The 13,384-nt window shown below is 31.1% G+C and overlaps 2 protein-coding genes across 2 annotated transcripts; one reads left to right on the forward strand and one right to left on the reverse strand.

Moving 5' to 3' along the window:
* Window positions 1-215: 215 nt before the first annotated feature.
* Window positions 216-12,708, reverse strand: LOC108383115 (uncharacterized). Its single transcript, XM_017639503.1, has 3 exons — window positions 11,738-12,708; window positions 8,392-9,174; window positions 216-456 (listed from the first exon to the last, which is right to left on the reverse strand). The coding sequence occupies exons 1-2, from the start codon at window positions 12,623-12,625 to the stop codon at window positions 9,154-9,156; spliced, it is 909 nt and encodes a 302-aa protein (XP_017494992.1). The 5' UTR covers window positions 12,626-12,708; the 3' UTR covers window positions 216-456; window positions 8,392-9,153.
* LOC108383095 (uncharacterized) lies at window positions 644-4,225 on the forward strand. The gene is made up of 8 exons (XM_017639483.1): window positions 644-950; window positions 2,872-2,942; window positions 3,001-3,081; window positions 3,140-3,184; window positions 3,250-3,272; window positions 3,336-3,416; window positions 3,771-3,918; window positions 3,974-4,225. Exons 1-8 carry the CDS (start codon window positions 922-924, stop codon window positions 4,096-4,098), a joined length of 603 nt encoding a protein of 200 aa, XP_017494972.1. The 5' UTR covers window positions 644-921; the 3' UTR covers window positions 4,099-4,225.
* Window positions 12,709-13,384: the final 676 nt, after the last annotated feature.

Below are 13,384 nucleotides of genomic sequence, written 5' to 3' on the forward strand. Positions count from 1 at the left end.
CATTATTTTTAAAATCTATATTATTAATTTTAAATGGTCCTTTGTATTGTGGGTCCAATTTGTGCCCTGATTCGTTTTTTAGCAAAACTAAATCACCTATTTTAAAGTTATAATCTAAAACTTTTTTATCAAAATAAGATTTTTGTACTATCTTAGCTTGTTCTATCATATCCCTTGCTCTTTTATGAGATATTTCTAACCTAATCTAATTTCCTTAGCGTAATTATCTAAATTATAAAGTGGGCTTATTTTGTCAACCTGATCAAATTGTTGAAACCCATTTGGAAGTTTTCCAAAAACTAACTCGTATGGACAATAGTATGTACAGTTGATGGTGTTGTATTAAAGCAGTATGTAAAATACTTAAGCCACTCATCCCAATCACTTTTGTCTATCGATACATATGACCTTACATATTGGTTAAACGCTTTATGTGATTTCTCGACCGTCCCTACCCTTCAGGCAAACGGTGGCAATTTATCTCGGCGTGTCAGTTGATAGAACAAAATGTTGCCACTACTAGGACTCACTCCTGGTGATGCAGGTGGTGGTAATTAATTTTTGGTCACATTCAACAATCGTTAACTCGGCCGAAAAAAGCCGACTGAACATCAAAAGTACGACGCCAGCGAGATAAAAAAAAAATGACGTCGTAACAATCACGCGCAGAACTTGAATTTGGTACATATTTGCACCATTGAGCATGCGCCGACGAACAAAATTTTAATGTTCGGCGTTGCAAATAAACCATTTGTTTGGCGCAACACTCTAAAACAGCTGATGAGTAAGTGACGCATTTTATCGAAAACGAGAAATCAAAATAGTAATTTTCAAGTGTTGTGTGATTTATGTATGTATTAAATTTGTTGAGTTCTACAAAAGTTGTTGATTGCCACACGTTGTTTATTAAACTAATACAAAATGCTGGGAAGCCGCCGTAACTTAAAAAGGTTAGTAAGTAATAAAAAGAAAGAATTTGTGTCTAAACTTCAATACAAGCCGCCATGTGAGACATTGGAGACTCCACTGGCAACCAAAGCGCTTGTGCGGGAGTCAAATTTGCAATCAAGTGGAAATATCGTGCCAGATGAGGAGCCGGTTAGTAGTTTGTGTACAAAAGATTTAAAATGCAATTAAAAGATTGGGCACTAAAGTACAGACCTAGTAGAGAGTGTTGCAATGATTTGCTTGGAATTCTTGCCGAAGAAAATCTCGATGTGCCAAGTGACATTAGAACCCTTTTACCAAAAACGGCAAACTTTAGTATTAGATGTGTACCTCCAGGATTCTATTCCCATTTTGGTATTGAAAATCAATTAATGTCTTTGTCTAATTACTTTTCCGAAAGCGATGAAATAGTTTTCGACATTAATGTAGATGGAATACCCTTATTTAGAAGCTCCAGGGTTCAGCTATGGCCCATTTTGATTAGAATTGTTAACTCTAAGATAACTTCTATATTACCCATTGGAGTATATGTTGGAAAGCAAAAGCCCAGTGATTTAGATGTTTATTTACTTGATTTTGTTGAAGAAATGACTCGCATTTCACAAACTGGAATTTGTATTAAAAACAAAACAGTTCGCCTTACATTAAGAGCTGTGGTTTGCGATGCCCCAGCTACTTCATTTATATGTGGAACAGTTGGGCACACATCCTCTTACGGTTGTTCCAAATGTACGCAAGTAGCGAAGCAAATTGATCACGTTTTAACTTACAGTATAGATTCAGGCCCACTGATTTCAGACGGAGATTTTAAGGAGAGGCGGCTAAAATCTCACCATCAAAAAACTTTTCGTTCTAAAATCTCTCCTTTGGAAAAAATTAATCTTAATATGGTAAGTCAAAAGGCCCTTGACAGTATGCACTTGGTAGACTTAGGGGTGGTAAGAAAATGTCTGATGCGTTTGTTAAGTAACAAAATTAACTTGGAATATAAAGTTTCAAAGAGAATATCCTTAATATTTCTAAGGATTTAAAATCCCTTCGAAAATATATTCCATTGGAATTTTCTCGCCGACCGCGTGGCTTCGAAGATATTGTGCTTGGAAAGCCACGGAATTTCGGCAATTTTTGCTCTATACGGGTATTTTAGTACTAAAAGGAAGCATTCATAATGAGCTTTATTATGAATTTCTCCTACTGCACTGCTCATGCAGATTATTATCATGTCCAAAAAGCTACGAGCGAAATATAAAACTTTGTCAGGATATGCTGAAGCTGTTTGTGCAAAATTTTCCAGTTGTGTTCCAGGAAAATAGCGTGAGTTTTAATGTGCACAGCCTTTTGCATATCACAGACTGTGCAAAACAATTCGGAATTCTGCAAAATTTTTCAGCTTACAACTTTGAAAATTACTTGCAAATTTTAAAAAGTTACGTTAAAAAACCCACACATATACTTCAACAAATTTATAACAACGTTTCCCGCGAAAAGCCTAATATACAAACTCAACAAGAAGGATTTTTAGAAGAAAAAAATCGAATAAAGTTAGTCACGTCGGAATATATTTTTAGTGTCGAGTTTCCCGACAACTATTGTTTTATTGAACCTAATATACCTTTCCAAATAGCAGCTTTCAATAAAGAAAAAAAACTTGTAATAGGAAAGCGACTTTTAAATCCAACTGCTTTTTTTGAGGAACCAATAGATTCATTAAAATATTTAGGAATATGTTTGGTCAATTTAAATCGCAGCAGCATAGACGAAAGTTTTCTTCTATCCCAAATCAAATGTAAGTGCATAGGTTTACCTCAGCAGGATAAATTTGTCTTGATTCCAATCTTACATGGCTGCTTTTAAACTCAATAAAAATTTAATATTTGTTTAAATGTACAAATAACTAACCATTATAATTTATTTATTTATAAGCGAACCCCCAAAAATGGAAAAACGGCCATCAAAGTACGTTAAACTCACGAAGACAAACGTGGAAACACAAGGTAAATATTGAAAATTAAAATGTACTTTTATTACAAATTCATTATAATTTTTGTGCAGATGAAAACCGGTGTGAGAATTGCGTGTGGCTGGAAGAAATATTTGAAACAAAAATAGATACGAAATTTCAGGAAATAAAAGGTATGTATAAAACTTTGTAAGAATTAAAAAAAAAACTTTTTTACTTCTATATTTTCAGATTCAATATCACAACTACATTCATTCGTAACAGAGGAACTAAAAAGTATGCACTTTTTCGATTTTTATGATATGAAAAAATTAGAACTAAAGTTTTTTTCGATTTTTCAGATTCGACCACTCATCAAAATACAGTTTTAATGGAAGCATTGGCTGAACAAATGTTCTTATAAAAAAGCTATTAATTCAAGACACAGAGAACTCAACCACGCGACACGCTAAAAGAATTGGATGAAAATATAGACGAATCCAACACTAAAAGCTATGCAAGCACTTTAGTAAATGTTTTAACAAGTGTACAAATTTCGAAAATAATTTTTTTTATTTAATTTTAATTGTTTTTATAAAAGTGTAGTTCGTTCTTTAACAAAAACAATAGAAATCCAGATTTCAAACTTTGTGCAAAATTTAAAACAATTCAACAAATTTTCATAAAAATTTCAAACTTTTTAAATTGTGCACAAAGTTTGAAGCCTGGATTTATATTGTTTTTGTTAAAGAACGAACTATACTTTTATAAAACATAATTAAAATTAAATTAAAAAAATTATTATCGAAATATTGGGCTGCTACTATTTTGACCGCTGGCCCATTTGTTCCTTAATATTAATTTTTTGTTTTTTATTTTGTAGGTCAATATGGTGAAAAAAATTATTTCCAGTAATTTACAGAAAAATATTGACTTGATTTTCGAGCCGGAATTCATTTATGAGTACAACACGGACGGTAGTCATGGAAAGAAGCGGTTGAAGGACTTCAAGCTGTATAAAGTCGTCAAAGGTTCGTTAAAGTAAATTTTGAAATGTTATGTGTACTTATATTTATTTATTTTAAGATGCCGTTGCAACGTTATATGGTGTAGAAGAGGCTGAGGAGAAGATTCGAAGGGCGATCCATCTGTCGAAAAAGCGCTATTTGAAAAAAATACTTATAAGTAAACGAAACCAAAGTGACGATTAAAGTAGTCTTATACAGTAACTTACAAAATTAAGCATGGAGTGATTTTTTTACAATAGTTATTGAAATTATATCAAACTGTTTAAACAGAGTTTTTAATTTTTCATTTCGTAGGTACGCAATTTATAGCCCCCTTAACCTTTTTTGGTGACGGTGTTAAGCATTTCCTTCCATATAAAGAAAGTTTGGAATTGGTTTTATTGGGGAAAAAGCTGAACCCCTCAGCAAAAAAGAAATACTAAAAATCAACGTGAGTTTGAGCTACTTTGAACTTGGAATTTATTGTAATAAAATTGAATGGGCTATAAAACTGGGTACCTATACAATTAAACATTAAAAATTCTGTTTAAGCGTTTGAAATTTTGATGAAAATTTTTTGATTTTTTTACACTTTAACAAATTAGGAAACTTTGTTTTTATGGTTTTATTAACGAACAAGCCTTATACATATACATATACAGTGGTCGAACAAATTATATCCGCACCCCATTTTGACAAGTTCGAACATATTATTTCTTTTTTTTTGTTATTGAATTTTGGTTATTTTTTATTAAAACATAGTTTTCTTTCACAAAACCAAGTTTCATATTAAAAAAAAAAAATTCTACAAACTTTCGTAAAAATTTTGAACTTTTTTAATTAGATTCCCTAGAAAAATTCCGAGTATGCAGTTTTGCAGCCCATTGAATTCTAGTAGATAAAGTACAAGTTCCAAATGGCTAAAAATTACTCTTGATTTTTTAGAATTTTTTTTTGTGTTCTATTTGCTTCCATATAACGAATAAACACAATTTATATGGAAGAAAACCGTAACATCAGCGACAAAAAAAGTTCTGAAAAATCAAGGGTGATTTTTAGCCATTTGAAACTTGTACTTTATTCTACTAGAATTCAATGGGCTGCAAAACTGCATACTCAGAATTTTTCTAGGGAATCTAATTAAAAAAGCTCAAAATTTTTACGAAAGTTTGTTGAATTTTTTTTAATAACAACCTTGGATTTACACGGGTTTTGTTAAATGACAAAAAAAAATAATATGCTACTACTTGCCAAAATGTGGTGCGGCTATAATTTGTTCGACAACTGCATTTATTAAAAAAAAAGTAGGAAAAGTTTTACTATGAAAAATAATTTGAATATTGTAAAAAAATCACTGTGTACTCATTATTTTGTGAGTGACTTATTTAGTAAGGTTACAAAATATTAAAGTTCCATTGCTATGTAAATTTAAAAATGAATTTTTGTGTTTCAAATTCTTCTTTCATAATTAGTTTTATGTCATAGGTATCTTAACTGACGTCAACATACAATTTTAACCTTACTTGAAATATTTATTGGAATTCTTAAATTTTATTTAATTTAATATGGTGATGTTAAGTTTTTTCTCAAAAATGTATTTTTTGTATTCTAATGCAAATATACTCTCACTCCATTAAATCTGCGGACACCCTTCTTTTTTTAAATATTCACAATATTTTGCAAGCTATATTTTTTTGTTTGTTATTTTTTACAAAAATATGGTCCATGTTGTAAACAAAACCACATAAATCAAAGTTTCAAACTGTATATAAAATTAAGGAAAATTTAACGAATTTTCATCAAAATTTTAAACGTTTTACTCACATTTTTTTTAAATTTCTGGTATGCAGTTTTATAGCCTATTTAATTTTAGTACAATGTACAAATTTGAAGTGGCTAAAAAATTGGGTTGATTTTTAACAATTTTTTTGCTGACACCTGTACGTATTTTCTACCATTAAAAAAAAATTCGCTCATATCTTGTATGGAGATAAATGCCTAGAGCCGTCGCAAAAAAAAATAAAAATCAACGCGATTTTTAAGCCACTTCAAATTTGTACATTGTTGTTTTTTAAAAAATGTGAGTAAAACGTTTAAAATTTTGATGAAAATCCGCTAAATTTTCCTTAATTTTATATACAGTTTGAAACTTTGATTTATATGGTTTTGTTTACAACATGGACCATATTTTTGTAAAAAATAACAAAACAAAAAATAAAGCTTGTAAAATATTGTGAATATTTAAAAAAAAAACAAGGGTGTACGCAGATTTAATGGAGCGAGTGTATGTATACAGGATGTCCCAAACCGCCGCACTTTATTTTTAAGAATGAAAAGAGATTTGGAGTCGAAAGCTTATTTAAATTTCAAATATTTTTTAATTGCAAACGTTTAAGTTGAGAGCGAACGACAAAGTTGTGTTTGCTCAACATCAAACTTGAATAATTGGACTAGGAGGCGTTATACAGTAAAGTTCAAATGAACTTTCGACTCCAAATTTCGATCTCTTTTCTCCTTCAAAAATAAAATGCGGAGTTTTGGACACCCTGTATATATATAACATTCAGTCTTGGGATGTTTATGAAACTGAGTTAATTTTAATTTTAATTTAATCAAACTTGTGTATATTCTAAACCTAGCGCAATGGAATCTAATTAAAAAAGCTCAAAATTTTTACGAAAGTTTGTTGAATTTTTTTTAATAACAACCTTGGATTTACACGGGTTTTGTTAAATGACAAAAAAAAATAATATGCTAGAACTTGCCAAAATGTGGTGCGGCTATAATTTGTTCGACAACTGCATTTATTAAAAAAAAAAGTAGGAAAAGTTTTACTATGAAAAATAATTTGAATATTGTAAAAAAATCACTGTGTACTCATTATTTTGTGAGTGACTTATTTAGTAAGGTTACAAAATATTAAAGTTCCATTGCTATGTAAATTTAAAAATGAATTTTTGTGTTTCAAATTCTTCTTTCATAATTAGTTTTATGTCATAGGTATCTTAACTGACGTCAACATACAATTTTAACCTTACTTGAAATATTTATTGGAATTCTTAAATTTTATTTAATTTAATATGAGTGATGTTAAGTTTTTTCTCAAAAATGTATTTTTTGTATTCTAATGCAAATATACTCTCACTCCATTAAATCTGCGGACACCCTTCTTTTTTTAAATATTCACAATATTTTGCAAGCTATATTTTTTTGTTTGTTATTTTTTACAAAAATATGGTCCATGTTGTAAACAAAACCACATAAATCAAAGTTTCAAACTGTATATAAAATTAAGGAAAATTTAACGAATTTTCATCAAAATTTTAAACGTTTTACTCACATTTTTTTTAAATTTCTGGTATGCAGTTTTATAGCCTATTTAATTTTAGTACAATGTACAAATTTGAAGTGGCTAAAAAATTGGGTTGATTTTTAACAATTTTTTTGCTGACACCTGTACGTATTTTCTACCATTAAAAAAAAATTCGCTCATATCTTGTATGGAGATAAATGCCTAGAGCCGTCGCACAAAAAAATAAAAATCAACGCGATTTTTAAGCCACTTCAAATTTGTACATTGTTGTTTTTTAAAAAATGTGAGTAAAACGTTTAAAATTTTGATGAAAATCCGCTAAATTTTCCTTAATTTTATATACAGTTTGAAACTTTGATTTATATGGTTTTGTTTACAACATGGACCATATTTTTGTAAAAAATAACAAAACAAAAAATAAAGCTTGTAAAATATTGTGAATATTTAAAAAAAAAACAAGGGTGTACGCAGATTTAATGGAGCGAGTGTATGTATACAGGATGTCCCAAACCGCCGCACTTTATTTTTAAGAATGAAAAGAGATTTGGAGTCGAAAGCTTATTTAAATTTCAAATATTTTTTAATTGCAAACGTTTAAGTTGAGAGCGAACGACAAAGTTGTGTTTGCTCAACATCAAACTTGAATAATTGGACTAGGAGGCGTTATACAGTAAAGTTCAAATGAACTTTCGACTCCAAATTTCGATCTCTTTTCTCCTTCAAAAATAAAATGCGGAGTTTTGGACACCCTGTATATATATAACATTCAGTCTTGGGATGTTTATGAAACTGAGTTAATTTTAATTTTAATTTAATCAAACTTGTGTATATTCTAAACCTAGCGCAATGGTACAAATAAAGAGTTGCATATACAAATTTTTGGAGAAAGCAGAGTTTTCTATGGGATGAGGTATGTAGATGCTCGTAACTGGCACCGCAATCTTCTCTTTTATACCAATCACAAAACCGGTATAAAAGGACCTGTCAAAGGAGAGGTTCACTCAAATTATCACAGTTCCGCCCCAAAAGTCTCTATGTGGTGGCAATTGGTCACCTCCAATGACAACCCCGTGTTAAAGTTGCCGCTCGTTTTCATATATAAGAACCGGAACTAAGACCGGTATATTCTCCTTGTGACCGGTATGTGATATGTCAAGTACCGGTAATTTTGCCTGCAGGGTAACGTCTGGTGGTGGTGGGCGGTTGATGTTAGTTTTTCTATATTTAAAAGTTTGCATATTTCTTCTAAAAGTGAATTTTTATATTCCGTGCCCATGTCCGATATGAACGTCTTCATAGGACCGTAGACGAGAATAAAATTATCAAAAATTGCCTTAGCTATAGTTTTTGCATTTTTATCTTTAGTTGGTATTGTCACTAAATATTTAGTCATGTCGCATATTATCGTGACTGCGTATGCATTTCCATTTTCTGACAATGGCAGCGGGCCGATTGTGTCAACGAATATTGTATCAAATGCCTTGTTTGGTGTTGGCGTCAAAGTCATTGGACTTTTTATATGTTTTGTGACTTTGGTTATTTGACACTTATGACAATTCTTAACATATTTCGTGATTGTTTTAGTCATGTGTTTCCAGTAATAGTATCTTTTTATTTTATTCAAGGTTCTTGAAATGCCACAATGACCTCCTTCTGCCGGGTCATCATGATATCTTTTTAATATACTTTCAATTGTTTTTGCATCTTTATAATTTATTTGGGTCACCTCATTCAGTAGCGCTACTTTCATTTTAATTAATTTCTTATTGCCCATTTCTTTAAATTCATTTATAGAGACAAATTCGAAAATTTTCTCACTAGGTGCCACTTGTAATTTGTCAATTGAATGCTTATCGGCCACATCATCGAGCCTAGAGAAAAATTGACCTAAGTCAAATTTCCCTTTAACAAACAAATCATTGATTTGTATATATGTTTTAATAGATTTACCCCGTTTGATATAGCATGTCTTGGGTGTAATCTTTAATTTATAGTATTTTCTCACGTCAGTGTTATTAATAGGTACATATATACTGGGCTTATCATATGTATTAGATTGATGCGTTTTAATTGTGTTTTGATTAAGAGAACTTTTGTTTGTCATAGATCTTGTTTGCATTTTGTATAAAGTGTTATTTTTAACATTTATATCTTTTAAATCGTCAATTGTAATGCGTGATAATGCATCCGCAACATAGTTGTCTTTTCCCCTAAGGTACTCTACCACAAAGTCATATTCTTCAAGATCAAGTCTCATTCTAGTTAGTTTTGAGCTAGGGTTTTTCATTGAAAATAGGTAAGATAGTGGCCTATGATCTGATCTTACCAGAAAATTTGTTCCGTAAATGTATGGTTTAAAATATGTTATTGCCCAATGTATGGCGGTTAATTCTTGTTCAATTGTTGACTTATTGCTTTCTCCTTTTGTGAAAGTTCTAGATGCATATGCCACCGGCAATTGTTTTCCCTCATATTCTTGTGTTAGTACAGCACCACATGCGTGTTTGCTTGCGTCAGTAGTTATACAAAATTGTTTGCTGAAATCTGGGTACTGTAACAATGTAGGACTTATCAATGCCTTTTTAAGGTGCTCGAAAGCATTATTACATTCTAGTGTCCACTGAAAAGGTACTCCTTTCTTTGACAATCTAGTGAGATGTCTTGAGTATTCAGAGAAATTTTTTATAAACCTCCTGTAGTAGTTACAGAATGCTACAAATCTTTTCGCACTATCTGCATCTGTAGGTATAGGGTAATTTTTAATTACTGAAAATTTTTTGTCGTCGGGGAGTATGCCTTTGTCAGTGCACTTATGTCCTAAATAAGTCACCTCGCGCATAAAAAATGAACATTTTTCAGGATGTAATTTTAAGTTGTGCTTGCGACATAGTTCAAAAACATCCGATAGGTTTGATAGCATGTGTTTCTCAGAGCAACCCAGGACTACCAGGTCGTCCATATAGAGAAATGCTTGTTCTGGTTTTAAACCGCTAAACGCAATTGTCATCATTCTTTGAAATGAATTAGGGGCAATTTTTAATCCGTATGGGAGTCTAGAAAACCTGTAGGATCCATTATTTGTAGAAAAGGATGTCAGGTCTCGTGAATTTGTTTCTAGTGGTATTTGATGGAATCCTGACATAAGATCCAAACAAGAAAAATATTTAGCTCGACCTAATTGGTCTAGGATGTCATCTATTCTTGGCAGTGGGAATTTATCCGCTATTAATTTTTTGTTAATCTGCCTGTAATCTATTACTAACCTCCATCTTTTTTCAATTGAATTTGGAAGTGATTTTTTCTGAACTAATAAAATAGGACTATTATATTCGGAACATGATGGCTCTATTATTCCATCTTTTAACATTTTTGAGACTTGTCTTTCAATTTCTTCTTTGTGAGTGTGTGGTATACGGTAGTTCTTAATGTATACTGGGTCTGTATCTTTTGTCCTTAACTTTTGTGTGTAAAAATTGTTTGATGTGATTGCTTCTGTTTCTAATCCAAAAATATCGCTGTACCTAGAACATAATTCCGTTAACGTTTTTTCAAATAGTTTTGGAAAATTTTTCTTTAGTGTATCTAAAATTTTATTTTTTCTTTCTGTTTTGTTTTGATCACTTGAAATTATGTTATAGTCAGTGAGATTTTCTGATTGAATTCTGTTTAGTTTTACCGTTACTGGTCTGTCATTTGTGTTAAGAATTCGTATGAATGCATTTTCAGATTTTACCAAGGTACTTGCAATGAATATACCTGTTTGTATTTCTTGATTAGGTATCAGTACTTCTTGAAAAGGAGTAGAAAGTTTCACCCTTCTTATAACTTCTGACATAGCTGGGAGTGTTATGTCATCGTTACAAGTAGTTATAATTGGTATTTCAATGTGCATTTGGAATTTTTCTGGTCTGAGGGTTAGGAAATCTTGATTCTCATTGAATTCAAGTAGACAATTGTATTTTTTCATAAAGTCCATTCCAATAATGCCATCACACGGTATTGGGAAATCGTTTTGTACTACATGAAACTCGTGTGGTATTAAGTAATTTTTAAACTTTAAATCGAAAAATGTTGTGCCTATTGAATTGATTTTTCCTTGTCCAATGCCTTGTAGTGTTGTAATGTGTTTTTTGTTTATGTGTTTAAGTGTATCTTGGTCATGTTTAATTATGGAAATGTCTGCTCCTGTGTCAACTAGTAGTGTTATGGCGGTGTTAGTGTGAGCAATTCTGACTTGTATGTAAATGCTAAAGTTAAGGTTAAGATTGTATATTTTGTAGTCCGAGTTTATCTTAGGGGAATGTCCGGGTTTTCCGAACTATTGTTGTCTGTTTGGGTCATTCTAATATTCCTTGTATTACCTCGGTAGGTATTTCTGTTTTGACCTCTATTATTATAGTTATTTCCACTATAATTGCTGTTTTGGCCATTGTGGTTTCTTTGAACATTGGTTCTATTTTGAAACCTTCTTCCAAAATTTCTATTGTTTTGGAATCTGTTGCCAAATTGTCTTTGTCGGTAGTGCAAAATGGTATTTTGTTGGCCTGTAGCTTCTGTACAACTTCCAACAAATTTGCTTATTACTTCATTCATGTCAGTAAACTGACCTGCTTCCATAATAAGTTTGACTTTTTCTAATGTGCAATTTTTAGTTATTGCCCTTACGGCTGCTTGTGTCGCATATTTACTTGCCAAATTTAAGTTTATGCCGTCATTTATATATGCATTTTCTAATGATTTTGTTAGTGTTTCTATTTCATTGCAGTAATTTGTAGCAGTTTTGCTACTTTGTCTTATATTCATAAGTTTTGCAGTCACTACTTCTACTGACTCACCTTTTACGGTGGTGCGTAGTTTGGTACTGATTTCCGCAATTGTATTTTCATTGTCAATCAAATTTCTCGAATTTCCTTTAAGTTTAGTCTTAATTAAGGAAATGGCTATTGCCTCATGTTCGCCTTTTATCGCATCAACCAGAGTTAGTGCGTCAAGGAATGAACGTAAATTTTCTGATTTGCCATCAAAATCAGGTATAAGCTTTGTTGCTGTATTTATAAATTCTACTACTGTCTGTGTCATTGTGGGAGTTTGTATAATTTCTTGTAGTGGTGTAAATGATATTTCCTCGTGTAGTGACGTTGGGATATCTATTGTAATTCCTTTTCTTGAGGCTACCGTTATGAGTTTTTCCCTAATGTCAAGAAAGAATGTTTCAGCTGCTACTTTATGACCTTGTGTAAGTCTATTATAGTTGACATTTAGAAAAACTCTAAGTTTTTCAAGTGTGCTGACTAGGTTATTGATATGTTTATTAAGTGTCTCTGTCTTTATTTCCCTGTCGTTGTTTAGGCACTTATGTGTTTTCAAAAATTCCTCTCTAATTTGTCTAGCTTTAATTAATATTTGGTTCCAGTCCATTACCTTTGGTTGAACCTTTTATTGTAACAGTGGGTAATAAATTTGTTAGACTTGGTCTAAATCATTGCTTCTACTGGCTGTATATTTTTTTTTAAAGCACCTATTGTGCATTCTATACAATTTAAAGCAAATATTTGCTGCTAAAAGGGCTACTATTACAAATAACAAGATGGTTATAACTTCCAAGTCGGGGGACGTTACGTCAACTTTGTTGATAACATTTGCAGTAGAGTCTACTGTTTTTACGTCTAATAGACCCATTTTAGGCCAAGTTTGTAGTATTTGTATTGGTATGTCCAGTTTTAAATTTTTCTAATTGTCTCCTATCATATAAGTTTTTTAAAAATTTTATGTAACTATAACCCTTTTTTTTTTTAATTAATTCTTATTTTAGTAAATTTTTAATTAACATTTATTTATTTTTATTGATAAAATTTTGGCTTAATATTTAAAAAAAAAGTCATAAAAATTTTTTTTTTTTTTTTTTTTGTAAAAAAGTAAGATTGAAAGTAACTTAAGAAATGTATTGTATATGTATATAAAAAAAAATATTTTTGCCACGAGCGAAAATTCGCTTACTGGCCCTATGAGTGCGGATTGACGCACATCAGTTTTTGTTTGCTTATAATATAATTTATATTTTTTATTATTTTTTTTTTTAATTTTGCTTTCTATTTACTAAATACTGCTCCATCAGGAATTCTACCTCTGAGATTCTACTCCATATTTTAGTTGCTGCATCCCATGGTGGTGGCGGCC

Source organism: Rhagoletis zephyria, unplaced genomic scaffold (assembly GCF_001687245.7).
Source record: "Rhagoletis zephyria isolate East Lansing unplaced genomic scaffold, Rhagoletis_zephyria_1.1 Rzeph_scaffold_00152, whole genome shotgun sequence".
Taxonomy (NCBI): domain Eukaryota; kingdom Metazoa; phylum Arthropoda; class Insecta; order Diptera; family Tephritidae; genus Rhagoletis; species Rhagoletis zephyria.